General features: G+C 38.8%; 2 protein-coding genes across 3 annotated transcripts; one reads left to right on the forward strand and one right to left on the reverse strand.

Moving 5' to 3' along the window:
* Nucleotides 1-737: 737 nt before the first annotated feature.
* On the reverse strand, nucleotides 738-6,579 carry tbc1d20 (TBC1 domain family, member 20). Its single transcript, XM_026166883.1, has 8 exons — nucleotides 6,137-6,579; nucleotides 5,829-6,014; nucleotides 5,636-5,716; nucleotides 3,825-4,011; nucleotides 3,556-3,657; nucleotides 2,761-2,902; nucleotides 2,077-2,255; nucleotides 738-1,918 (listed from the first exon to the last, which is right to left on the reverse strand). Exons 1-8 carry the CDS (start codon nucleotides 6,186-6,188, stop codon nucleotides 1,654-1,656), a joined length of 1,194 nt encoding a protein of 397 aa, XP_026022668.1. The 5' UTR covers nucleotides 6,189-6,579; the 3' UTR covers nucleotides 738-1,653.
* Nucleotides 6,580-6,590: 11 nt separating this feature from the next.
* Nucleotides 6,591-21,745, forward strand: znfx1 (zinc finger, NFX1-type containing 1). Of its 2 annotated transcripts, XM_026166879.1 has the most exons (20): nucleotides 6,591-6,605; nucleotides 7,212-7,386; nucleotides 8,237-8,323; nucleotides 8,428-9,257; nucleotides 9,692-9,926; nucleotides 10,097-10,449; nucleotides 10,623-10,802; nucleotides 10,939-11,045; nucleotides 11,880-12,118; nucleotides 12,239-12,370; nucleotides 12,627-12,775; nucleotides 13,036-13,179; nucleotides 13,273-13,390; nucleotides 13,749-13,981; nucleotides 14,952-15,091; nucleotides 15,633-15,765; nucleotides 16,322-16,489; nucleotides 18,116-18,226; nucleotides 18,382-18,477; nucleotides 18,684-21,745. In XM_026166879.1, exons 3-20 carry the CDS (start codon nucleotides 8,278-8,280, stop codon nucleotides 21,135-21,137), a joined length of 5,868 nt encoding a protein of 1,955 aa, XP_026022664.1. In that variant the 5' UTR covers nucleotides 6,591-6,605; nucleotides 7,212-7,386; nucleotides 8,237-8,277; the 3' UTR covers nucleotides 21,138-21,745. The 2 variants fall into 2 exon arrangements, with proteins under 2 accessions (XP_026022664.1, XP_026022665.1); XM_026166880.1 differs by lacking the exon at nucleotides 6,591-6,605 and having other exon boundaries at nucleotides 7,199-7,386.
* Nucleotides 21,746-27,674: the final 5,929 nt, after the last annotated feature.

The raw sequence follows: 27,674 nt of genomic DNA on the forward strand, positions 1-27,674 counted from the left end.
TTTCAGTCAGCTTGCAGATCCCTTACCAGCTGAATGAGAGGCTCAATACAAGGCCAATAAACCAATCAAACACAGCACAGCACTGGAGCATCAAGCCTTCAGCTTCACATAGAAAAAAAGCATCAAATAAAATCACTTTGATGAGTTTCACCCAATTAAGAAGTTTTTAGAGGACTACCAGTTCTGTGTCCCGGTAGGGGGCAAGAACTCAAGGCTGATATTTGAAACAAGAACTGTGGGTTTTCAAATGACTGACAATAAACGAAACCCTATTAAAATGAAATCTCTTATTTAAGGATGTGATTTTAATGTCAATGACTGGAACAATCTGGTACCGTGGACCAATTCTACACTCAAATCACTTTACAAAGGAGCATCTGCTCAAATCAAGCAAAAAAAAAATCACGTATAAATCTAAAATATTAGACAGAATTAATATGAAGGCCCAGGCACTTCTCTAAAAGGAGCACCCTTCCAAACAAACTGAGTAAAAGCAACTATCAAATCAAAGTGATTTTACAAAACTAATGCAGTCAGTACAAGCCAGGTCTGCTATACTGCTAATAAGAAGACAACAATATCAACTTAATTTTACTTATTCCACCTCTGATATTTACGGTTACTAGGCATTTGGTGAATGACCATATTGTGGGAACTATTAGGATATGACCATCTTCTCTAGAATTTTTTTTTTTTTTTTTTTTTACATAAACTAGTTATTTGGGTACACAAAACACAAACTCATTTTCAGGTGTGTGTGTGTGTGCAAGCATTAAATAACTTAAAAGTTATCACTTAGCTACTCTTATACTATTTTCCTGGGCGATGAAAGCTATATTGTATTGCGAGGGCATATTCTCAAATATATGTTTAGGCAAACAAAAACTTCAAGTAAGCTACAATGTATTTACTTGTGTAAGACCAGTTTCATTTAACCAAGTCATGGGTAACAGCTGCTGATGTGTTAAAGATACTCGGTCCTTTAGAGAAGATACCTTTATACGCTTACTGAAAGGGTTAAACATAACTAATGAAATACACAAAATGATCTAAAAATAATGAAATGGTGACCCTTAAAGTGCCTGCGTGTCATGTTTCTATACAGTTACTTACCTTAAAATTAACAAACAGTAAATTTTACAAAGCGAGAATTCAGGAATTCCCTATTTGGTCCAGGTATCAAATAGATTACAAATGGTTTGTGACTGCGCACACACTCAACTACACACACAAACACACACATTCACTCAGGCGCTCGTAATTGGCAGCAGTTTCAAATGTAGTGAGTCTGCCAAGTTTTCTGCAAATCCCTGTGAGGATAATGCCTTCAAATTATTTTAATACTAAATATAAATAAGCTTTCGTGATGACCATCAATAATGGTTCTTATACATAGTCTCTTCATTATATTCTTCAATTCAGAACAACAGCAGCATTTACACTGGTGCCTATTCAGGAATTACAAAGCAAAAAGGCTTGACAAACCCTACACAGAGTAGAAAGACATCCTCGACTTTAGAGAGTGCACCCAGACAGTGTTGCCGACTCCGCGGTTTGTGGTTTAAACCATTAAAGGGTTCTTGATAGCAGACCCACCAGCTTGATTTAGTAGAGGACAGAATACATGGAGTGTTGGTGTAAAAGAAAAGCAGTTCAAGGAAATAAGTCTAGCTTGGGGGCCCACTCAAGAGCAGTATTGACCACAGCAAGAGCTGCTGCCCCTAAAGCCACTGTGAGACCCATGACTGCAAGTCGAACAAACCGCCGTGCTGCTGAAGGTTGGGCCACTGCAACTACAGAGCTCACTCCTGAGCTCTCCAGTGCAGCCTGCTTTTGTCTGCGTCTGCGACGGAGAACTGAGTCTGGTCGTTGCTGCGCAGATGCAAGTTCAAAGTCCTTAAAGGTAGAGCTTGCCATGCTTAAAGAGACAGATACATGTAGAGAGACAGAAAAAGGTTTTATTGAAAGTGAGTAACTGCAGTTTTTGAAGTAGAAGAAACTAAAATGTGAGTATTAGTATATAAGAAAAATCAGTGATGACAGTTTCATACAACTAAAATAACTATAAGAACTTACCTTTCATGTGAAGCAGCCTCTCTAGCCAATTCAGACGGGGGAAACTGTACAAAGAGGTCTCCTGCTCGGCTGATGAGCGTCTCATAGGGTAGATCCTGGGGAATCTGGGATAGCAGGTGATGAACCATGGCCATATCACATTCACACTCCAATACCTCCTCCTCTCTGTACAGCACGATCTACAACATAAATACAATTTGCATACCAATATAAACATAGAGATGTAAACAGCATATTTGTCAAGGAAAACAATGATACATTCATACAGAAATAAGAAGCCATTCCCATTAGAGATGTAATCATTTAAAATAACACACCCGACTAAATTAAACTAAATAGGGGCAACTTAAAAAGAAGAACTGATCTGACATCACTGCATTGATCTAATAATAATAATAATACTAATAAAGGGATTGATTGATTAGCCACATATAATGTCAATAAATGCTCAACCATTACCAAATTGGTTTCCACAACCCTCATGAATACAACATTATCCATATCTTCAGCTGTCACAATGGCCTTTGCACAGTGAAAAAATATGAGCTTTCCATATGCACAAATGGAGATTATATAAATGGTTTATTCTTACACTGATTTAGAATATGTAATTCATGTAGTGTTAAAGTAACTTGATGTTTGGGGAGTGTCTCTGAGAGACAAACCAGGAAACAGGAAACTCACCACAGCAGCAAAATAGATGGGCATCAATGGATGGCAGGCCAGGAAGAAGTCATACAACCGGACAACATGGCGGAAGTCTGATAGGACATGGCCAAACCATGTGATGAGCCAACTGAGAGCAAAGACTGTACCCACCTCAGCCCTTAAAATGACAAGTGATGAGATCAGCTTACAATGACACACACAACTATTTAGTTTGCCAACTGCTCCACTTAAAGTACTCTATATAGCACCTACAACCAGAAATTTCTACAACTTTATATACTTTATATATTTATGATATAATCAGGAACTGAAAATCAAACATGAAGGCCAGCTGTAATGGTAACCTTTGGTTGCAGCCTTAATGACGTGGATGCCTTACAACTGAAACTTGAGCTATCATAATTGGATCAGTGTGATGTAAGAGCAGTCACCCTTCATTCCTTCACCTAAAACAGCTTTCATTTTATAGTTGTACCTGTTTTAACATTAACCTTAGCTGTTTAAAGGAGACACCGCTGTAGATATGCCAAAGTAGTAAAGGGTCATACTAATGATCATCATTAGTATGATGATGTACTGTCATTACAACAGACGCTAAAAGATTTTCTGTCTAAAGGAAAAAAATTACTATTGCATGCACAATTCTTTACTGTAAATTTAAGAAGTTAATATTAAAAGTTGGGTATGCAATCTCAGGCTTGTCATTTAACACACTAAAAAATAAAAATGCAAGGTTTAACATCCTCTTGTATCCTAATGCAGAACAAAACCCATTTGGCCTACTTTCACTAGAATAGGAGTGAATCTTACTGTTGCATGAAGTCATGCACCTCAGGGTTGACCCTTTCAATGATGGGCATCAGATAGTTAAGAATGTGTTTTGTGTTGTCCATAGTGGGATCCATGAAGTCCCTGAGAAAGAGAATAAGACAGACAGCATTTTTTTAATACCTCACAGTATGATTTTTATTGAAGCATAAAGCAATAAGGACAGACTGTGCATACAAAAAAAAAAAGTGGAAGATTAAGTAGCAGAGAAAATAACCTGCTGTAGATTCATTTGTGTCTGTGATAAGTACCTGAGGTGATGTGTGGAGAGCTTCTCCACTAGAGCAGTTGCAAGACGCTCTCCCACAACTAATAAAAAGGTCACGACAATGTCATGGTATCCTTGGTAGTAGTGCAGCTGGGGATTACGTTGCAGAACTCTGAGGATGATGTCGATTAACTCTTCCTGGAGACCCTCTCTCTGCTCATCTGGCATACCTATGCATGCATAGCCAAAATAGCGCTATATGAATCGAAAGTGCATTGAGTGCTCAAAATTAAATAGACCAGCCCGTTCAGCATTTTTCAAATAAAATACAGCTGTTAGCTTACATTGGCATTCAAAATGTCTCCACAACTAAAAAAATAATAACTATGTAATTCAAATTTGGAGTTAGGCTAACCACCATAGTAGCTCTTTCAACTAAAGTTTATTTAGCTGAAAAAGATGGAAAAGCAATTTCAGTGCATGTCGTTTGAGTATATCATATGAATTCTCAATTGTCTTGGTTTGAGAATTGGATTTGTAATGGGAAAAATCTAGTTAACCCTCACATTTATTGGGGCGATCGTGGCTCAAGAGTTGGCAGTTCGTCTTGTAATCAGAAGGTTGCCGGTTCGAGCCCCGGCTCGGACAGTCTCGGTCGTTGTGTCCTTGGGCAAGACACTTCACCTACCGCCTACTGGTGATGACCAGAGGGGTGATGGCGCGATATGGCAGCCTCGCTTCTGTCAGTCTGCCCCAGGGCAGCTGTGGCTACAACTGTAGCTTGCCTCCACCAGTGTGTGAATGAGAGTGAATGAATAGTGGAATTGTAAAGCGGTTTGGATGCCCAGAAAAGCGCTATATAAATGCAATCCATTATTATATTTAGATGTAGGTGGTTAGAATTTCACTGTATGATTTTTGTATAGCCTTTGTAGGCTTAGCCGAAGTATATGTGTCAGGATGACATGGTGAAAAACTGCTTTGCTTTGCTTAACAATGTTTCACTATGTTATCTGCTAACTGTTGGGGTGTAGAAGGACGAAACTCCCTAGCTGACCAGTGCCAGGAGCTTCCTGGGAAAAGATAGTGGGAGTTGCCCTCTCCCCAGTAACATCCCGTGGGACAGAAACCTGCTGTAACTAAAAGATACACAGAGTTGTGTGTGAGGGTATAAAAGAGGAGCTGAGATGTCCCAAGGTCAGAGCTGGAATGACTGAACTGTGATGTGTGTTGGCTCTCCTTCATGCAGTAATAAAATAGCTTGACCACAGCTCTGACCATGTTGCAGACATTCTTTTTTACAGAAAATACCACGACAGATTCCTGCAGTGGAGAGCAATAGATATAGCTGCAACGAAGCCAAGTGGCTACCAGCAAAAGCCACTATATCAGCTAGTAGCAGCAAAGCCATTTTCATATTGCATTGATAATTACAATATTAAATGCAGATTATTTTTCAGGTGGATAACTACCTAATTTAAAAGGTTACAATGGAAGAAACAGTGTTTTGTCAACAATGTATGGGCAAAACATTAAAACATTTCTCAACAAAACTTCTAGCCATTTACACCATAACCCACTACAAGGCCAATAATATATAAAGAATGATGGTGATCCTGTGTCCATGTCAGCAAAGGTTAAAAATATACAAGATTTGCAAGTAGAATTTGCCAACCCGGTTCAGTTTTCCCATAACATCTGGGATATGCTTCAGCCCCCACAATCCATGAATTGGAAAAGCAGTGAAGAAACTGGAGGAATTTATAGTTGTATTAGAAATGATGACACAGTCACTCTATATAATGTCTACAGTGTGTGTATGTAGACACAATTGGCCATGGATTGGTCACTCACCAGGTGGGAACCTCCGTAGTGAACGCTGGACATCCAGCAACACCTGGTTGTAGTCTTTGTTATTTTCTCGGTCTACAGTGTCTGAAAAAATGAAAATGTTGCCACCAGCAATTACTGTATGATGCATTGACTGCTAGCCTTTGTATTAGGAGGTGCGAGACGCGCAACTGCATATCGTCAACAATTATAATACCTGGCTCTTGATTCAAGACATCAAGGGGGACGTTGAGGAGCTTAGGCCAGACCTGGCACCGTATCTCATCGGTCAGCAGTCCTCCTTCACTGATAGCCATCCTCCTCAGAGCTGCTACGTCCACTGGACTCACACTCAGTGCCTGTGTGATATCCGCTATTTTCCTCTTCCGTCTGGTGTCCCAGTCTGGAACAGACAACATCGTTTCACTGTTAGAAGCTATGCTCCCACATTTGTTTATTTATTTGTTAGCAAAGCGCCCCGAAGTGTACTCAAACAGTTGACATGACACAGTTAGCGACCGTTACCTTGCTTTCCATTCACTGGCGACGATGTTCCAACATTTCTAGACTTCTTCATGGTGTCTGTACGTCTTGATGCGTCCTCGTTAGATAGCACTACTTTCCATTCTCCCTAGTTTTTGCTAACTCCGTTTTAGCCTTGCGTGGCTGTCAATGAAAACTGTTTAATTACCAATGCTAGCCCCATGAAAACACGGCCTGGTAGATAACTAGCTATTCAGTGTTAGCTATTTACTAAGCTCGCGCTACACTGCCCTGGTTCCATAGCGGCTATTTTTAGGAACACAGCCATCATTGCTGGGACCACTGACAAACAGGTTAACAACCGCCTACCAGCACTTGGATTAAATCGAAAAACCGGCTACATGTTTACATTGGCGGAAGCAACCAAGTATACAGCTGATACAGTTAGCCTAGCCGCTCATACGGAGTGATGACGTAGCAGGAAAGAAAAGCAGGAAGAGGAGGAGGAGGGGTAGGGTCGACCCAATTTTTACTGTAAAGAAACGAAACTTTAGAAACAGGAAAACACTAACAAAAAACAAAACAAAACATCAGGCAATACTTATCTACCGGGTTTATATAATACATAAACTAGAACTGTCTGCAAACTGTGTGGAACAGTATTTTCCTTGATATAAAATTATGACTTAACAACCAATTTATAATGATAATAATAAAAATTATAAACAATTCTGAGAGATTGTGGTGCTGTCTAAAATCTTTTTTTAAGTAAATGATAAACTTAAGCAGGCCTAATTTGGAATGGGATGCGTTTATAACAAATATAAGAATTAAATGTGATCAAAGATGAAAAAAATACAACGCTATAAAAACCCGCAGTCTATTCTAGCTACTTATTACTTAGGATGTTATTACTGTTAACTAGGCTAGACTTCCATAGTTATGCAATACAGTGCTTCCTGTTTCATTTATTTAAAAAGAATAACATGTGTGTCCAATATCACATTAAAATAAACCTAAATTTTACGTGGTCCTAGATAGTCATGCTTTTCAATTAATTTAATGCTCGCTCTATCTTTAGTCAAGGATAAAAGGACAAATCCATTCTGTCTTCTAGGTGGGGTGTTAGTTCTGGAGAAACGAAAACGAAAATGACAAAGCACTTAAATAGCAGGTTGCTGAAGTCGACAGCCGGAGAAGAGGCTGCGATGAGCTTGCGCACAGACCGAATGAGAGACGGCTAGACAAAGTTTGACCAGGAAAATATTCATGTTGGTCGGATGTCACGCTTGGTAAGTTCGCTCTTTTCTTAGGCTATCGCTTATCTAGGAAGTGTTTAGGATACAGAGTTATTTGTCTTATTGTATTTTCTTATTTAGTAAATAATAATAGCGTGTACACTGAGAACAGTGATGCGAACTGATAGCTAAAATTGCAAGTCATATAGCACACGACATGTAAAGTCATTGACAGACAGACAGACAGACAGACAGACAGAGACATAAAAGGCAATATGAATGGTATAGCTTGTTTGGAGGGCAGCCAGCCTGTGGAGTGTTATTATTGCCACATCCGTGACTAAGACTTGCGGTGTAAACCTCTGAATCATTTCTTGAAAAAGGAAACCTGTCGGGCAATATCCTGCAGAGGGAAGAATTTGCATTTCATACGAATACAGTGCAATGGACAACATTAGAATAAAACAAATATGGCACGTTTCGTTTATAGCGCACACCAACAAACCTACAACGATGGACATTGAAATATAGTCGCAAAACACGCGCGCGCGTGTTGCACACACACACACACACACACACACACACACACACACACACACACACACACACACACACACACACACACACACACACACACACACATATCCATTCATCCATGAACTCTATTAGCTTTGATTCCCCCAGATTTTACTGATGTAATCAATGAGAACATCCTTTCTATCTGAGGCTGACTCACTACAAGTTATGACCCAGTGATAGAGAGTGAAAGTAATCACTGTTCCTCAATCAGTGCTGTGTTGTGTTTTCTATTTTAATAGACTCGTGGCAAAATTTCTAAATCATTGTATTGTTGCATTGTGTTTAAATGTAGTTCTTCTCCTTCCTCTCACTATTAAATCATCAGTGTTACTGGTCTTAACTTCATCATCTACCACATGCACAACCATGGAAAGCTTGATGTTAATGACTGGGAGAAGCGGACCTAATAATGGTAATTATACAGTATGTGATGGCAGTCACATAACAAACTGAGAAAATCTGGCAACTAAAATTAGTTACTTTAGTCTCATTACATAAATGTTATTTTTCCCCTAGATACTGATACTGTCCAAAGTGAGAATGCTCGTCGAGGTGGAAGGAGAAGACAAAGGGGAGCACAAGGAGACAGAAAAAGAGCACAAAGTCATGGGAGTAGTCAAGGTGAAAGAGAGGAAAGGAAAAGAGATAGTGAAGAGCTGCGTGGGAGAGGAAGGGGAAGAGGTGGTGGAGCAGGAGGAGGTGCAGAGAGAGGTAGAAGAAGAGGAGCAATAGAGGTGGGCCGCAATACAGAAAGGGGAGGCAGACAAAGAGGTGCTGGAAGAGATAGAAATGAATGGGAAGGTGCAGCGAGATGGAGATCAGAAGTAGGAAGAAACCCAGAAGCAGGTCCAGTTGTTAGACAAGGAGCGAGAATAGGGATGGCAGGGAGAGAAGAACGTGGAGACAGAAGAGAAGGTTGGAGGGGTGAAAGAAGAGATGTTGAGGGAGACAGGCAAGATAGAAATGGAAGGAGATCAAATTCTGCCAGCACAGCTAGGCCACCACAGGGCCGAGGACTGGGCTTTAAAGCGCTGGAAGAACTCTCTCTAAAAGACCCATCTGTAGTGGCCATTACCATGTCCTCACATCCTTCTGTGAAAGATCTCCTCAGTGAGACCAAAATAAGGCAGGATCTTATTGAACTCATTTGCTTGGTGCTGAGTAAAGCCTTTAAATCAAGGACAGACAGAGGCACTCAGCAGCACCTGGCTGGCATTATAAAAGATTCAGGGTTCTTCTGCACCTCTCTACCCCACTATCTTGTGGGGATGGTGTCAGATAGCAAACCTGCTCGCAGAGCACAATACCCACAGCATCTGGAAAATATCCTGGTGATTCTCTCACAGGTAAATAAACTGATGAAACATAGAAAACTTGACAAAACATAGGAAATTCAGCTGAAGGATAATTGATTTTATATCTGAAAAACATATGAGGACTTTGCTCAATAGATGAAGCAATAAAGTACAAGGGTAATTTTACTATGTACAAACAGTGTGTATACTGTGATGTACTTCATACACTAAAATACAGACCAATGAGATTTTTTTATATGTACATACAGTGCAGTGGGAATGATAGTGTAATATATAAATCACATTTATTTTTATTTTTCCTGTGTGCAAAGAGAAAAAGGCATAATGAAAGATACAGTTATTGAGAAAATCAGATTACATAGATGTAAACAAACCTTATTTAGGCATTTCTGTTTTTATTTCCTGTGCTTTTTATTAACAGTTTTAAAGTAGCTAAATTCTTTTTTCCTTGTTATGTTTATTAGGTGCTTAACATCTTCCCTGCTAGTTCGGTTCATACAGTGAGTTTGTTACTGACACTGCTCCAAGCCTCCATTAACAGCCTGAGGGCATCAGGTGTGGACTTTCAGCCTCAAATTGAGGAAAGTGTGGAGCAACTTCAGGACCTGATCACACACCTCCAGAATAGAGCAAGAGAGGGTACCCTGCGCTCAGACAGAGACACATATGCATTCCTGCCCTCTGGTGGTGGTAACCCAGGTAACTGGCTCTTGGAGATATTTCTACTGAATCACTTTGTTTTCACATATTTGGATAGACTGTCCTGAAGCAAATACCATGCAGTTGGCCAGAAGAAAAATCTTTTTGTAAGGTTTTGAAATGTTAGTATAGATGGGACAGTTATTAATACTTCCACATTTCTAACCTAGATGAAGAAGATCAACAGGATTTCAGGACCATACCAATCTACCCAACTCCACAGGAGTTCCGACAGGAGCATAGGCCTTTCCTTAGACCTAACATTACCTCCCAGAGCTACACAAACACCCACCTCTACCTTGATACACACTTCCGGCTGCTCAGAGAGGACTTTGTGCGACCACTGCGTGAGGGGATTCAGCAATTGCTCCAGAACCAAAAAGATATCGGAAGGACCAACAGCCCACTAAAGACAAAGCGCTTTGATGATATCAGAATATATTTTGACACACAGCTAGTGGTGCCCAAATGCACACACACTGGCATTGCCTACATTGTCCAGTTTGACGCACAGCCACTTAAGGTTAGCTTCTGGTTGTTGATGTCTTTGTAAAATGGCATTTGAATGATGCAGTAAAGTATATTCTGTGTCACTGATGTGTTAATACATACACTGGTCATTCACTATTTAAATGGCAAATGTAAAGACATATATAAACATGTATGTTACTAACAGGTTGTCCATTTTACCCACAGTTTGTACGCTGGCAGAACTCCAAGAGATTGCTTTATGGCTCCCTGGTATGCCTGTCAAGTGATAACTTCGAGAGCTTCCTGTTTGCCACAGTGTCAGATCGAGACCCTGAACATCTGCAGGAAGGACAGGTCCAGATTACATTTACAGAGGAGAGCAGGTTAAAGCTGGCAAGAATTGAGGTAGAGTAATACATTGTTTGCACCATATGTTAAAATGGGCATGATGCATTCAGTTTCTTTGCATAAATGTAAGAAATATCTGTGGTCATTTGAAACAGAAATACAAAGAACAAAATGTGTTTTTTTAAAATCACAGAAAGATCGAGTGTTTCTGATGGTCGAGACCACTGCCTACTTTGAGGCTTATCGGTATGTTCTAGAGGGCTTACAGGAGCAGAGGGAGGATGATTTGCCCTTTCAAAGGTAAGGATGTGTGTCAATGTGCTGCCCTGGACTTTCAGATTTTACTGTCAAGGTTTTTTTTTTTAATATAATCCAAAAGTTATTTCAAAACAATTAACACCACAAATATTTTTAAAAGAGTTTTGAGTGAGAAAATAGTAGCAAGAAGGGTTTGACAGCGGTGTTTGGCGTAAAAGTGTCAAAGTAAGTTCTGCATTCACTTTAATTTATCATATCATCTCACAATTCCCCAAAAACTTTTACATATGGATCTTTTCAATACTTCAAATATTGACATCACCTTCAGTACCCTTAACAAATACTGAAAAAATATTGTTTTATATTTGTTGCCTAGCAGTATCTTTAAATGAAACTCCATTAAACCTTTTCTCTCAGAACTACAACATAAAAAGGGTGTCAAGGGTTTTGCCACACTTGACTAGTTTGACAAATAAACTAGGAAAACTCATGTAAGTGCCTGCAGTGAAGACCAAGAGACATAGAGTGTCTTTTGCTGCTGCTATTATCATGGTTAATACCACTAAACCATAAGGGTTGTTGCCATTGCACACTGCACTTTGTTGATGATAAAATCTGGGCTGTTCTGTCTGGGCTTTTTTGGGGTGTTTTTTGCTTGTTTTTGTCTCTCTGTGTATGGACAGACTGCATATCAATTTCCCATTGGGGACAATAAAGTTACTGTTGACAACTGAAAGTTCCCATTGAAACCTGATTTTAACAGCACAGTTTCTGTAGTTAAGCAAAAGTCCTTGCAATATTAAAATGCTGATTTAATTGTTTAGGGAGAGATTTTCTTTAAAGAAATATATTACTAAGGATCTTTAATTCTTTCAGGTACATCGTGGAATGCAAGACAGATGTCCAACCGCCAGCTTATCTTCGAAGAAATGATAATTATGACTTGTCATCTGTTGCTGACCCTGACTACAAGGCCAGAATACGGCCCTTTCACAGTCTGAAGGCAGAGGCCTGGCCAAGGATGGAGGAGTTGGGTCTGGATGAGTCTCAGATGAAAGCCTTCCAGCTGGCCCTCACAAAAGAACTGTCTATCATACAAGGACCTCCAGGCACAGGTAAGCAATTGAAAGACCATTGTTAGTGAGTTTTTCATTTTTATTTGTTGAATGACAGAATTTTAAGAAGTGCAAAGTTAAGTTTTCTCTAGCAAAAATCAACATGTTTTTTGGCCTCAGGAAAAACCTACGTTGGTCTAAAGATTGCTCAGGCACTCTTGACCAACCAGGAACTCTGGAGAGATCAACCTGACATGGCTCCGATGCTGGTTGTGTGTTACACCAACCACGCCCTGGATCAGTTCCTTGAGGGTAAGCACCGACAGCTGCTTCGTAATAACACGCTTGGTTTGCTCACTTGTCATGGAAGAGGATGTTTCAATTTCAGGTACAAAGAATCTTATGTGTCAAGTGTATTTACATTCACTAAAAGGCCACAGACCTCTACTTCACGTTATATTTAATTATTTATCCTTCTGGTCTGTTTCCTGGAATGGACAATGCAATGCAAAAAAAGCTTTCAGTGTTCTGGGATGTGACATGCATTTATTTTAACTCTGTATCTCAGGTATTCATAAATTTTTAAAAGATGGCATAGTGAGAGTTGGAGGTCGCAGCAACAGTGAGATCCTGAAGCGTTTCAATCTGAGGGAGCTGACCCATTCACCTAACTTCAGACGAACACTGCCCGGTCATCTGCGTAATGCATATAATCAGGTGAGCTCTTGCAGGTGAACTGCAGTTTGAATCTTATTTTAAAATGCTCCTTGTGTATTCCTTTTGTTCACAGAAAAGATGAAGAAAAAGACTCAGAATATATAAAAAGATGAAACAGGTTTAAGTAAATGCCTTTTGTTTCCTGTTAAACATCTTTTGTTTATCTAATAGGTTTTCTATTGCGCTTATTCGTTTTTTTTTTGTCAATGATCACACAATCATTCTTTTTGCTTTGTGTGGCTTGCTCACCTGCTTAACAGGTTTACAGGGAGCTGTGTGAAGAGGAGAAGGAGATCGAGGAACAGAGTATAAAGTTGGAATGTTCTTTGAAAGGTGTGTTGAGGGAAATCTTCTTACATAAGTTCATCTTGCGCCAACACTGGGACAGCCTGCATCGCCCCCCTGTGAGTCATTCTGAATAAGAAATTCACATTTTATGCATATGAAATGAGCTTGACAGAATGAGTCCAAACTCATGAGTTTGAAATGATTTGTAGGCAATGGATGAATTTCAGACCTGGAATGAGAAGAAGCCCAACCTGATGATGGAGTGGTTGGGTTTGGGTTCCACTGTCTTCCTGCAGAGGGAGACAGAGAATGCGAATGGAAATGATGGTAAGACTTTTACTCTAAGCAGTGCTCAACTGAACAAGTGAAAGATTATTTAATAACTGACTTTCATCTAATGTAAACACTTAAGGTTCCAAAACACCAACATGAGCATTAAATCTAAACTTAAAACTGCTGTCACAGTCATTTCAGATCAGCAATTGCTGTCAGTGAAGACTATAAACATTTTATCATGCACATACAGTATGTTGAATAGCATAAATACCATATGCTGAGCATGCTGAAAATAGAATTATTTCACTTTATGAGGTGTCAATAAAAAAAGAAATATGTGCATTTGTTGTGGTGTTTGAAAGAATTGTCATTCTGACCCATTCTGTTGCTCTGAATGGGTAACATATAGAAAAAGTATCAATGGAGGTGGATGAAGAAGAGGACCTCATTGAAATCGCTGAGGAGGCAGATCTGATCCAGGCAGAGCGGATTATTGAAGACAACTTTGGTCCCAGAGGCATTAGAGATGCCAGAAAGAAGGAAGAAATGCAGGATGCTGTCAGAGAAGTCGAGGATCTCATGCTTGCTATGAACCTGGATAAAGTTAAAATACAGGCTGGGCAGAGTGAAGAAGGATTTAAGGTAAATTTAATTGAAGGGTTTAGTGCAGTGATTGTAATGAGTTTATCATTTCTCTAAGAGCACATTGATGTAGAACCATAGCAGACTGAGTGGAGTCTGATGTAAGGATATGCTTACATTAAATCAACATCTGACCAATGGAAGTATATTTACATCTTAAGTCCACAGCATACAATATGTTATTTACATCCATGTTTGGTAGATGGCAGTTTCAGGTTTCCCTTTGTTGATGATAAGTATAGGACTTGGCATGTTGCTGTGAATACTGTGTAAGTGTAATAACCAAAAGCTTCAGGAGAAAGATTTCTCAGGCATTGTAAAAGATGGACATAGTTACTATAAGTCACCCAGCAGTTTGGGCTTTTGGTTTAGGGTCTTGCATTTACAAGATTCAGTGGTAGTGTTTTTGTCTCCCGCATGCTGTTATTCTGGAGAGGCAGAAGTTACCATGTTTAGGTGAAAGGTTAGAGTACTAAATTATCGCCTAATGCTAGGAAGTTAGTTTAAATTTCCTATGTGCAGTGCTCAGGCACATCAGCTAATTAGTGCTCAACAAACTAATGAAACATTAGAATTTCACTCACCAAAATTGAAGCACAAACTTCTTAGATGGTCTGCCCTCAACAGCAAACCATAATATTAGTCAGAGACTTACATTAAAATGCTCCAAGAACAATCAACTGCATAAACTAAGTGTAGAAATCTAGTTCAGTGATTGTAGTTAGAAGAGGTGAGGTCTAAAAGATAACAATCAGCTCCAGATGCTTGTGTCAGAACATCTGTCAGTCAATGTAACCATGTCTCTAACTCCAGTATCCAGTATCTAGTGCACACTATGACAACTTATTACAAAAAGAAAAAAGAAAACAACAAAAAAATAATACAAAATCTACTTTATAATATGAATTCATCACTTAGTTAACTGAGGTTCAGAAGGTTATAATGTTTTTTACCATCCTGATCAATACAGTTCCAACGAGACCAGAGGAAAAAGATGAAGAAAAAAATCAGAAACGAACTTGGGAAGACCTCAGCTATGACTGAAAGAGAGGAAGATAACGTGTTTGATGTTTGGACTCTTAGTCAGCAAGACAGATGGAAGCTCTATCGGTATGTCTGCATCCGTGTTCAACGTTTCTTTTCTTTTATTACTATGTACCTTTTTTCTGGCTCTTTCCTTCTGTTGCATTCTCTGTACAGTTCTGTCCTCTTTCCTTCTTTCTTAATTCCCCTTTTATTTTACACTCTTTCTATTCCCTGACCTACCTTCGTATATTCCCACTGTGTATAATTAAATCAAGTAATCACTAAGAAAATGTATCTCTTAGGATTTTATCACAGCAGAAAGCCAAGATGTAAATCTAGTCTTCTATTACTGTAAAATCAGGACTGAAAGAACTGTGTACACAGTTTTATTTCTCATTTAAACTAACAAACAGGGAATTGAAGACACAAACAGTATATTGTTTAAATTGTTTAATTGTTTAAATATGCTGTATTAGTAATGAAGAGATATTAGTCAATCATACTATATATTTTTGCTCTTGCTCCATGTTATTTCAGATTAAAACAATAATAATCTTAGGGCTTCTGCATGGCTCTTTCAGTCAGTTCAGTGTTTTACTATTTCATATTGGCTTTGTGTTTTCAGGTTGTGGGTGGCACGCTACAGGACGGAGCTTCGCGAAAAAGCCCTGCTATCTGAACAAGCGTACCAGAATGCAGTGGACAGATTGGCTGATGTAAAACGGCATGAAAGTCTCTGTCTCCTCAAAAAAGCCACGGTACAGAATATATTAATTAGCATATTCCTTTTAAAAATCCTAACCATAAATTATATAGAATTTATCAGATTTATTATAAATTATTTTAACTAACATTAACAGATAAATTATTTTTGGTTTCATTTGCCCAGATTTTGTGGCAAGCATCTTTGTGCAAGAGAAAAAAACTGTATATTATCCAAAGTTTTTTCTTCTGTGCCTCCATTTAAAAATAGTAGAAGAGAGCAGAATTTCTCCTGGTAATCCAAGAAGTGACAGTAATGTTACAGTAATGTAACCTATTGGTTAGTTACAAAGTTTTAAAACTTTTCCCAATAGCACCTGTGGCCATATGAACAGACTGAGGCTACAAGCGATAAAGAATCCAAGTGTTAAACAACTACAGAAACAGACAAGCTGCTTCCCACTGTTTCCAGTCTTTATGTTAATCCAACAGACTCCAGCTTTACATTTGTATAGGATTGATATCTACCTTATGCACTAACAGTCAACAAAAATAAATAGCAAATTCAGGTCAACTTGTCTCTTTAAAAAAAACAAATATCCCGTCCACCAGGTTGTTGGCATGACAACAACAGGGGCAGCAAAGTTTCGTCAAACCCTGCAGGAAGTGCGTCCACGTCTGGTGATTGTAGAAGAGGCTGCAGAGGTTCTTGAAGCCCACACCATCACCACATTGAGCAGAGCATGCCAACACCTTATTCTGATTGGAGACCACCAACAGGTAAGACCTGACACAGACAAACAAGGCGATGTTTCCTGAGCACTTAGGAGACTTGCAAGGTTTATTAACTCTGCTTGACTATTTTTGGATCACTATATGTGTTTTTAACAAGGCACAGTTGTAACATGAAAATTTAAAGACAACATATTATGAGATGCTCTGTGCTTTTCTATATCTTTATGTGTGTTGCCTTGAAGGTAGCAAAAAAAAAATACTAGCTATTACAAGAGATAGAGAAGAGTACGCAGTGATATCCTGGACATCAGGAGGCTATTATACAACAACTTGTCGGGGCCTGCCAAGGACATATGGCTAGGCAGCCTGTCTACCAATCTGCAGCATGTGATCACAGCTACACAAAACTCTATCACACATCTCAATATTCAGCTCTGGTATATTCTTGCTGTGCAACAACTACCAAAAACTAACATTTGCTTAGTGTCCCTGTTTATTCATGTTTATTTATGAATCTGCATACATAGGGTCTACATTTGACTATACTAACAAGCGTGTGCTCCATGCAGTTGTACTAAAAGTTTAGTAATGGAATTTAAATGAAGTTGACTTAAAGAGTGACCTTCTTGCAACCCAGAGTTGGAAATAAATGGCAGTTTTTACACCTTATCATTATACTTCTTTATATCATGTACATCAGATTAACATAATAGTATGGAACCTCATGTGTAGCACATTAAATACTATTTAATGTGCTACACATGATCAAAGTATATGGATAAAATTATTTGTGTAGTTATAGTATAGTTATATTTTCTAGTTTATTCATATTGTAATTTACCAAATTAAGTAAGTGGTGAAAAAGAACAAATGAACAAACTAGATAAGGTATCCTGGTGACACATATTAGTGTTAGTCGATAGCAGTTATTTTTACTCTAGAGGCAAGTATTAAAGCATTATATTTGTGGAACATAAACTTGAATCTGTGCAGGTAAGGTAGATGGATCACACTGTCCAAGTAAAATAAGGCCTGGCATTGTTGTGCTGGTCATTAATCGCAGGTTTGGTGTTGAATCGAGCAGAACACAATGCTTCACATTTATACTAGAATTTGTCTTGCCTCCCCCACACCACTCCCACATACATGCACAATCACGCTCTGTCCTCTAGCTAAATTAGGTTTGCACACACGCACACATACGTACACACACACATACACAAATACATACATACAAGAAAAACTAAAACGACAGCAAAAGAAAGTTAGAGTGCATTTGCATGCATTCTATACTCCCATCCAAATACACACCCATATAAGAATATTTATTTTATTCATTTATGGTTTCCCATATTTGTATTTATGGTGCTTACAAATGGCTAGGAACTATTTAACAGCTGTTCATTAGTAATTATGTCTGATGCTCCTGGTCCTATGGCTAGGAAAATCAGTGCTCGTTTCTTCACTTAGATTGCATGATGTTGCTCTGTGCATTGCATTTAAAGCCTAGAAAAAGAAGTCGTACTGTTATTTTTGGAATAACAGAAGGCAATGCCTTGAAATAGGCAGGTATTTAACAGGTTTCATGTAAATATAGGCATTACCTGATGTCTAATGTTAACTTACCTTTCAATGCATATAATAAACAAGTGTTTTTTCCCTCTCCTTTAGCTGCGCCCTAGTGCCACAGTATATGAACTCGCTAAGAACTTCAACCTGGAGATGTCCATGTTTGAGAGATTAGTGAACATGGGACTGCCTTTTGTCAGACTGAACTATCAGGTTTGTTTTTCTGCATATATTAGCTCTCTCATCTTCTTGCAGGATCAGTCATTAAATTGTAGATATCTTTATGCAGTTAAAGACAGTAAGATATATATCTCAATATCTCTATGCGATTTGTTCATCTATGGTCCTTATTTTTGTTTGTTCTTAAGCATCGTATGAGGCCAGAAATTGCCCGTCTTCTGACCCCACACATCTACACAGAGTTAGAAAACCATCCTTCTGTGTTGGAGTACGAAAACATCAAGGTACATGTTTTTGTTTGCTCTCCTGCAGTGCCTCCTGCATGCAAGGATTTTTAAAAAAACTTTACTACTCTAGACTTTCAAATGCATCTTAAGTCTCAAATCTAATTTAGGCTGTGCATACAATATCTAGAATACAGGATAAAAAATATAATACGATGAATATAAAAGAATAATGTGGAATGTGTTTATTAAATGTTTATTTACAGGGCCTAAAGACCAATTTGTACTTTGTGGACCACAACCACCTAGAAGAAGAAATCAGAGATGGAAAAAGCCATCAGAACCGTCATGAGGCAATGTTTGTTGTAGCTCTTTGTCGCTACTTTCTCTTGCAAGACTACAAACCAGAGAAAATTACCATCCTCACGACCTATACTGGCCAACTCCACTGTCTGCGTAAACATATGCCAGCCAAGGAGTTTGCAGGTGTCAAAGTGCATGTAGTAGACAAGTACCAGGGAGAAGAGAATGACATTGTATTGTTGTCGCTTGTCCGTAGCAACCGACAGTCTAAAGTTGGCTTCTTGAACATTTCCAATCGTGTCTGTGTGGCGTTGTCACGTGCCAAGAAAGGTCTCTACTGTATTGGCAACAGCGTGATGCTGGACCAAGTCAAACTGTGGAGCAAAATCTTCCACACCTTGAGAGAGAAGGATCAGGTTGGAAAGGCTCTGACTCTGTGCTGTCAGAATCATCCAGATCGAGAGGTAAAAGTATCAAATGCTGACGATTTCAGCCAAGCACCCGAGGGAGGCTGCACCCAGCCTTGCCAGTTCCGTTTAGACTGTGGCCACGTTTGTACTAGGGTCTGTCATCCATATGACCCAGAGCACAAGAAGTATAAGTGTGTCAAAAAGTGTGAGAAGATTTTATGTGATATGGGACACAAATGCACACTTCTATGCCATATAGAATGCCCAAAGAACTGTCCAGTAAAGGTTGAGAAGATCATACCCAAGTGTCAACACACACAAATGATTCCTTGTCACCAGGACCCAAACACATTTACATGCCAGGAGCCTTGCCAGAAGTTGCTCAGCTGTGAACATCCATGTGAGTCAGTCTGTGGGTTACCATGCACCAGTAAGTGCAAGGTAAAGGTCATCTTAAAACTTAGGTGTGGACACACCCAGGAAGATGCATGCTTTTACAAAGATTGCATCGATAAGGCTGAATGTAAGGCCCCATGTGAGCACCAGCTAAAATGTGGACATGCTTGCCGTGGTACATGCGGCAAATGTTTTCAGGGACGCTTCCACTTTGCCTGTTATCACAAATGTGAACGTCTCCTCATCTGCTCTCACCAGTGCAAGGAACCTTGCACTGGTGATTGTCCCCCTTGTCAGAGACCTTGTGAGAATTGCTGTGTTCACAGTAAGTGCATGAAGCCATGTGGGCAGCCATGTGCTCCTTGTATAGAGCCCTGTGCATGGCAGTGTGCTCACCATCGCTGCAATAAGCTTTGCTATGAGCCATGTGATCGCCCACCATGCACTGAACCCTGCAACAAGACCCTAGATTGTGGCCACCCGTGCATTGGACTGTGCGGAGACAAATGTCCAAGTAAATGCCGCATCTGTCACCACGATGACGTCACAGAGATTTTCTTTGGCACTGAAAATGAGCCAGACGCTTACTTCATTCAGCTGGAGGATTGTAAACACATCATTGAGTACACAGCTATGGACATATACATGGGTATGGATGATAACAACCAGGCAAATGAAGTAGAGCAGGTGGCCATAAAACTAAAGGAATGCCCCAAGTGTCGTACTCCGATCAGAAATAATCTGCGCTACGGATCTCAGATCAACCGCAGTCTGGAAGAGATAGAGATGGTAAAGGAGAAGATAAATGGACAGCAGTCAGATATTGAAAAAAAGACGAAAGCACTTCGAACTCAGTGGCGTGAAAACCTTCGAACCTATGAAATGGATGACCAAAAGGAATATATGCTTATCAAAGAAAGTCTGAAAAAACCCTACCTCACAGCAAATGATCTATGGGTAGTGGAAAACAAGATGGATTTCTTAATAAGAGTTCAGAAGCTTCTGAAGATTGAGAAGAAAGACATGATGGACATGGATCGCGACAAGTTCTCGAAGAATGTTGCAGAGTTTGTGTGTTGGCTCAATAGCTACCACCAAAAATTCACAGACCAGCAGGTCTTTGATTTGCAGAGAGAGCTACAGAGACTCAGTCTCCTGGCTGAACTGAATGTTCGTTGCCATTTGGCAAATGAGAGGAGACAAATAGATCAAATTCAATCAGACGTACAAAAAATAAGAGATATTTTGGAAACGTGGGGTCAATTCACTGAGCAAGATGAGCAAAAAGTGAAGGAAGCCATGAAGAAACTAGATGAGATGTTTCCACTCAGTGGCTTGGGGATCAGTGACGAGGAAAGAAAGATGATTGTCTCAGCCATGAAAATGCGACCTGGACACTGGTACAAATGTCCAAATGGCCATGTCTATCTTATCACAGAGTGTGGAGGGGCTATGGAGAGCAGACATTGTCCTGATTGTAATGCTACTATTGGTGGGCAAAGCCATAAACTTGCAAGTGACAACCAAGTTGCCTCAGAGATGGATGGGGCACAGCACCCTGCTTGGTCTGAAGCCAATAACCTTCTAAACTTTAATCCACTTGACTTCTAAAAGCCATTTTAGAAAAGCCTGTTGTTTTCTTTCCACCCTTGACTCTTAGCTGGAACATGTATGAGTGACAAAAGTTTGTGGATTTACTTAAACAAGGGCCTCAACTAAAGTCAGTGTACTCAGTGTAAATAACTTGGCAAAGGGAAATAGCATAATTTTACTTTTTACTGTTTTACTTTATGGCACCTACGAGATGGATTAGGCAGAGAGCTTTTAATAAGACCATATTTTTCTTGCATGAACTGTACTTTTGAAACGTTTTTCTTGAAAATGTAGATTTTATGTTGGCAAATATTTTATGCTTGTATGTCAACATGTGTCTTGCCACCTTCAGTTATGAACATATATCATGCAGTATTGCTATTCTAAACATGATGAGTAGTAGTTTATTTTTAAATGCTTTGTAAATTACAGATTAAATAATAGATGGTAGTTCATAATGCTAAACTTGGTGAGTCTTTGGTTGCTCAGGACTCCATTAAGTACCAGTTGCATTATGGCTTAACAACAGGTGGCAGTAAAACACTGTAAAATAACAGTGAATAGTGACTTGATAGTTATTATGGTTAATGCTTGTTCATATGAGATTAAAATGTCTGTAAATACAAGCGTGTTCTTGTTGTCTTTATTTTTATATAGGTCTCCATAGGCTCAGAGAAATAAGCTCAGCAAATGTGATTAACAAGTGTACTTGTTATGCTACATAAAAAGACACATTCAAGTAAAAATATATGAAAAAAAATGTTCTTAGTCACTTTCAGTTGCCATCCTGCAAAAATATCATTTAACTATTACCTAACTGATGCATGAAAGGAAAACAACAAAACGTTTCTCCTCATCATTAAAACAAACATACAACCGTTAAACATTTGCGTCTATAACAGGACATCATTGGCAGCGAAGGTGATAAAAACAACCCTGAAATAGCTGCAATTCCTTTTCACTACTATACAAGACTCACAGTTGCTGAGTTTCAATTTGATGTTTTGTAACAGCTTGCATCACTTTATTACATGATGAATGCGTCCTTGTCACAAAAACAGCTCCAATGCAAACTGTGCTGTCTGCAGGGTGAAAAAAACAACAAAAATCTGCTGTCAAGACAAGTGTTAAAATTGAGCAAACTTTAAAAGCTTGCCACTCTTTCCGTATTTATAGTATTCAAGCATCAGGATGAGAGAGAGCTGGATGGCAAGGCAGCACCTGAGAAAAATGGTAATATCCTACAGGGTGGACTGCCTCATCTATCATTTCAGGTGGCCTTAAAATATGTTATTGTCAGAGTTCCAGGTAGTCTGCCCATGCAATAGACACTACAGAGTTCCCTACCACTCCTTCCAACATACAATTTGTGGTTTGATCACTGAGAAGAGAAAAAAAACTGCAGAGTTTAACGACTTGGTAAAGCAGCAAAGGTGCCACGAATGATAATGTGTCAGTTCATGTAAAGCCTTGAATTTGAGCACTTGAACTAGAATGGGTCAAGATTGACGGCACTGACATAGCATCTTTTTTAATGCCTGAATAAATTGGAAAGCCACTTGTGAACATGTGAACTAGACACAGAAGAAATCAGTGACAAGGATGTGACCACAGCATCTGGTCAAAATTAACTGTTGAATACATTGTAAAAGATTAGTGATTGACATGGTGTATTTTAACAAGAGCTTAAATGTATACTGAATGACAAGGAAAATTCAATACAGAAAGGCTATTTTAAATAGTGGTTTTCAAAGAATCCCCAAGGCCAAAGATAAAGAGTGTCTGAAGTCTTTGTAAGAGCAGTTAAAAATTAAGAGTCCATGTGAGAAATAAGGAAAAGTTCTCCTAAGATAATATTACATTTGTATAGTCTTAATGTTATATGAAACATTCGGCAGCTTTTTAAATAAATCACTTTTCATTTATTTAGTAATTTTAGTTTATTTATTTTCTGTGTTGGATTATTTTCTATGATACATTTTTCATGACAGCTTGGATAGACTTCAGCTCCCCAAACCCCACCACCCTGAATTGGATAAATGGTTAAAAAACAGAGTAAAGAAAGTGAATAAATGAATCTGGTATTTGTATTCCATATGCAACCTTTGTCTTAACTCAACAAAATATAAATATTTATTTTTAAATAAATGGCTGGCTTGTGAGTATACATTTTTACCTCCTTGCATTTAAAATGCAAACAGAGAGGAAAAAAACACTCGGTATTAATCTACTTCTGAGAAAATGCAACAAGGTTTACGTTCACAGAATGAACTGTTGGTATTATGCTGGCTAAGGGTAATGGGTTTGTATTATCAGAAAATTGCTCATTAATGTTCCCTTGCAGGCATTTCATCAGTAAAGCAGGTTGTGGTCCAAAGTTCCCACCAGACAGAAATAGTGTGTGATGAAGTGTCATAGATAGAGTATACAACGAACGTAATCCTTTGGTTAAAGATCTAAAGCAAATTTACTAAAATGCTGGTCTTTGGTGTCATGCATTAACCTCCAAGCTTTTCTATCTGCTGTGAACCATGTCTCTGTGTTAAATAATAAATGAGCGGCTGTTTACATGCTTGTCCTCCAAAGAAGTTGTCTTTTAATTTTGCTAATGCACTGCATAATTCCAACATATTTCTTCATGGAATTTATTACACATATCTTACAAAGCCGGGGAATTACTCAGACATTTTCTTTAAATAATTGCAGTTTTCTGTAACACTGTATATTTTTTTTGAAAAGTGCTGCACTTTGATTTCTGTCCAATAACATTCCATTTAATTTATTTCTGACTTGTGCAGAAGGTCATAATCCACAGAGTCCATCTGGCCTCCAGCCCTTACAAGTTGGTTCAACACAGGTTGTTGCAAAATAAAAGACAGTAGTCACAACTTTATTAAATATCGCCTTACCTTCCTTGCCTCTACACTTCCACTGGCTCTAATTTCTTCAACATTTATCTGCAACCAAAAGTAAGAGATTACAAGACCTTTTTTCTCTAGTTTGCAGTGGTAGACAGACTTAGTCTTTTGGCTCTGTTAACAAACTATTCCTTTCCCACTGGATTTGAATGATATCCATCTAAGTCCAGAGAGTAAGCCACACAAAGAGAGAAACTAAGTTACATAAACATTCATACAGAAATTAGAAGCACAGATGAAGATAAAAATCAAAAGGAATAACGTGATATTAGATGAGGTTGCACTGGACTGATTGACTGATCTGCTTCCAGTCCACCAGAGACTCTGCTGATATAGGGAAGAAGACAGTGAGCACAAATGAGAGAGACAGAAAGCGGGAGGATATGGAGGGAGAATAGGCATGATTTGATAAGAAGGGAGCTGACTATTTCTGAGTGATCCTCCACTCCACTGGACCAGTGAATGTGATTGGGAGAAAGATATTTAGGCAGACAGAAAGGAATAGAAAAAATAAACAAAAGGAACCAAAAAACGAGGATACATGGTGAAGGGATAGAAAATATGAAAAAATGTTTCTGTTTTAGCACTAGATTGACAAGCTATCTTTATACTTTGCCAGTCTTGACTTAAGGCTCTTAAATGTAATACCATCAGGAAGTACATTTTCATTGTGGAAACATATACAGAGCTGCAAAAGCCAAGTCATTTAAATTCAGATTTCCGCCCAAGCACCTCATCAGTTACGGCAAATCTAAATGCAGCTCTTTATGACTATGATTCATTTAAACCAACCAGCTCCAGCATGCTTAATTTCTATTAAGTTTGAGAGAAAATTATAAATCTTGCAACTAAAATTTACAAAGCAGATGTTGGGTTTTGAGATGCACAAGCTTGCTTAGCATTTTGCAAAGTTATCCACAAAGGAGACAGATTGTTTTCTTACCAGAAAAATGATCATACTTGCAGTGAAGACCTGCTTCTATTCTAGAAGAATGTCAGCTAACAAAAAATGCTGAAAGCCTTAAAGCAGTGGGTCTAATTCAGCAGAATGTTATGTATCATTCACAAACGTGATAATCTGCCAGTCATAAAATATATACCAAAATATTTGTTGCTGCATGGCAATACAGCAGCAAATATTAATACTGTATTCTTGTCCAGTTTACTTGTTATCTTACAAAAAATGATTAATGCACTTCACACAAGTAAAAAGCTAAAATGTTCCAAGCAGCTGTATTATCCTCTTAAAATCTTGTTGTTTTTTAACCTTGAATATGTCATTGTATGTACTATTTAATAGTTTTTTTGAATCCTAGGCATGGCTACCATTCAATTTTCTGCACCATAACCAGGAAACGAAATGACTTTCTCCGATTCAGAACTGAGTGAGAAGTCTGGGAGAGGTTTAAAAGCTTTTGAGCCCAGTAATGTGTCAGAAACACAACCTGTGGTTTTAATTGATGCTTAATTGCAGCGTGGGCAGTACATTAATAAGTTATTACCGTAGTCCTCTCTTGAGATACTAGGCAGGCTACTCCACATGGGGGTGTGTGTCATTACATCAAAACTTTGATTAAGGCAGTGGGAAAAGTGCAGACCCTGATCACATTTTTGTGCACCTTCCAGGCTGATTTAAATGTAAATTTATTTTTATTTCAGCTCCTCCCATCTTGACAGTGTCTTGCTATGGGAGGAAAGTAGAGAGTTAAAGGGAAGAGGACAATTCTGCCCAGGTAAGCATATTTAGTTTGTGGGGGTTTGATTCTAAACTAATTTGAATAACTGTATGAAAGCCAATTTGGTTTAATTGAGCTCTGCTCTTCTGAACACCTGCAACTAGATTAGCGACTGACATTAAGTTGTTTTGCTGCATTGGGCCTCCAAGTGTTGTTCCAGCTGCTTCATAACTCCGTATTTACCTCCAAATTTTTAATACAAGACCATATGTGCTTTGCAGAATATGCAATGAGCTTGGCTTAGTGTTTCACAGAGCAGCAGTGAAATATGGCCAAGAAAGTGAAAATAAAACCCAGGCTAATCCATTCTACTCTCCTATGCCTGAGTGCTGTGACAAAGGTGGTTTATTACCATTACCATCAGTGTATTATTATCAATATGTATTAGGGAATCTCACCATCCAGCAAAATCCCAACAGGCCATGACAGGACTAAAACAAACTATGTTTCTGCACCATTGAGGGAAAACATTAAGCAAAGATGCACATCCCCCTCGGCACCCCGGTATGACTGAATCTGCCTGAGAACTTAATGGAAATGTGTATTTGCATGATTTGTGAACTCCCAATCTCATTGATCCACTTGTGTACAGAACAACTGTTGGCAAGCTCCTCGTTTTTAGTGCCCTGGATTAACGTGGTTGTCAGTACATCTCTTTATGTCAGGATGAATGAAACATTAAACTGAATGTACATTAACAGAACAATAAACCTTATAGCTGTTAGTTTTACCCCAGAATGCACATATCGTCCATATTTTAACACTGTAGCATCAGCATGTGCATTCACTCCAACACACAGGCAGTGTAGTTTCTGGCCATTTGTCCCATGTCGTTTATGATATAAAGATATGCTTGTTCGATTATTTGGTGATTCTAAATTGGTCTGAATGTGAGTGTGGATGATTATCTGTCTGTCTGTGTTAGACTAGTGACCTGTCCAGGGTGTACTCCGCCTCTCGCCCCATGAAAGTTGGTGTATAGGCTCCATCCTGCTGACGATGAGAAATGCTGACATTAACTCAATGTCAGCATTTCTGACACTGAGTTAATGTCAGAAATGCTACAAATAGTATTTTATGCATACGCATGGAATTAAATGTGTTGCATCGCTTGGGTTCTTATTTCAAACTCAGTCTGTATCACAGTGGAAATAGACAGACAATGTAGAGCATGGGGAAATAAAGGCCGTTAATGTTCAGCATAATTCTAGTGGATGCATCCAGCAGCAATCAAAAAGTCCTGTCTGCTCAATGAGGGATTTGCTCACCCCTTAACCCTGAACAAACCACATGCTCCTTATTGCACCTTGCTAAGAAAACACAACACTGAAACAAGATAGCTTGGTGATCCCAGAAGACATTTCCCAGGTTGTTCATTAAGCCAAGGTAACCACCCTTTTTCTTCAACGCTTGTTCTAAGCTAATGACTTCTGGATCTGATGAAATTGTTGAACCCCTTCTCTTCAGTTTGCTTCTCTTAAATTTAGTAAAGTTAACTCACAATGTTTTACTGTATTAAATAAACACCAAATGACAAAAACCTCACAATACATGTTAAAAACATAGGAAATTTTGATTTTATTTTAGATCATGCATTAATGCTTAACAGTGTTCTTGTAAAAAGGCTACAGTGGGAAAAAATAATAAAACTCATCAAATTGAAAAGATACATAATTGCAAGATTTTAGGCCCAATAACAAGGTAATTATCTCCTCAAAGTTGTCTTTGTCTCACCTGGAAAAACATATACTGTATCATTGTTGACTCCTCCCACTGAGACTCGCAAAATGATGATCCTGTAACCCATAGCTGGACTGGCCATCGGGCATACCGGGCATTTGCCCGGTGGGCCGCTGGCGATTTTTTGTTTTTATGGGCCGATGGATTTTTTTTTTTTTAGG

The sequence above is a fragment of the Astatotilapia calliptera genome, chromosome 5 (assembly GCF_900246225.1).
Source record: "Astatotilapia calliptera chromosome 5, fAstCal1.2, whole genome shotgun sequence".
Taxonomy (NCBI): Eukaryota; Metazoa; Chordata; class Actinopteri; order Cichliformes; family Cichlidae; genus Astatotilapia; species Astatotilapia calliptera.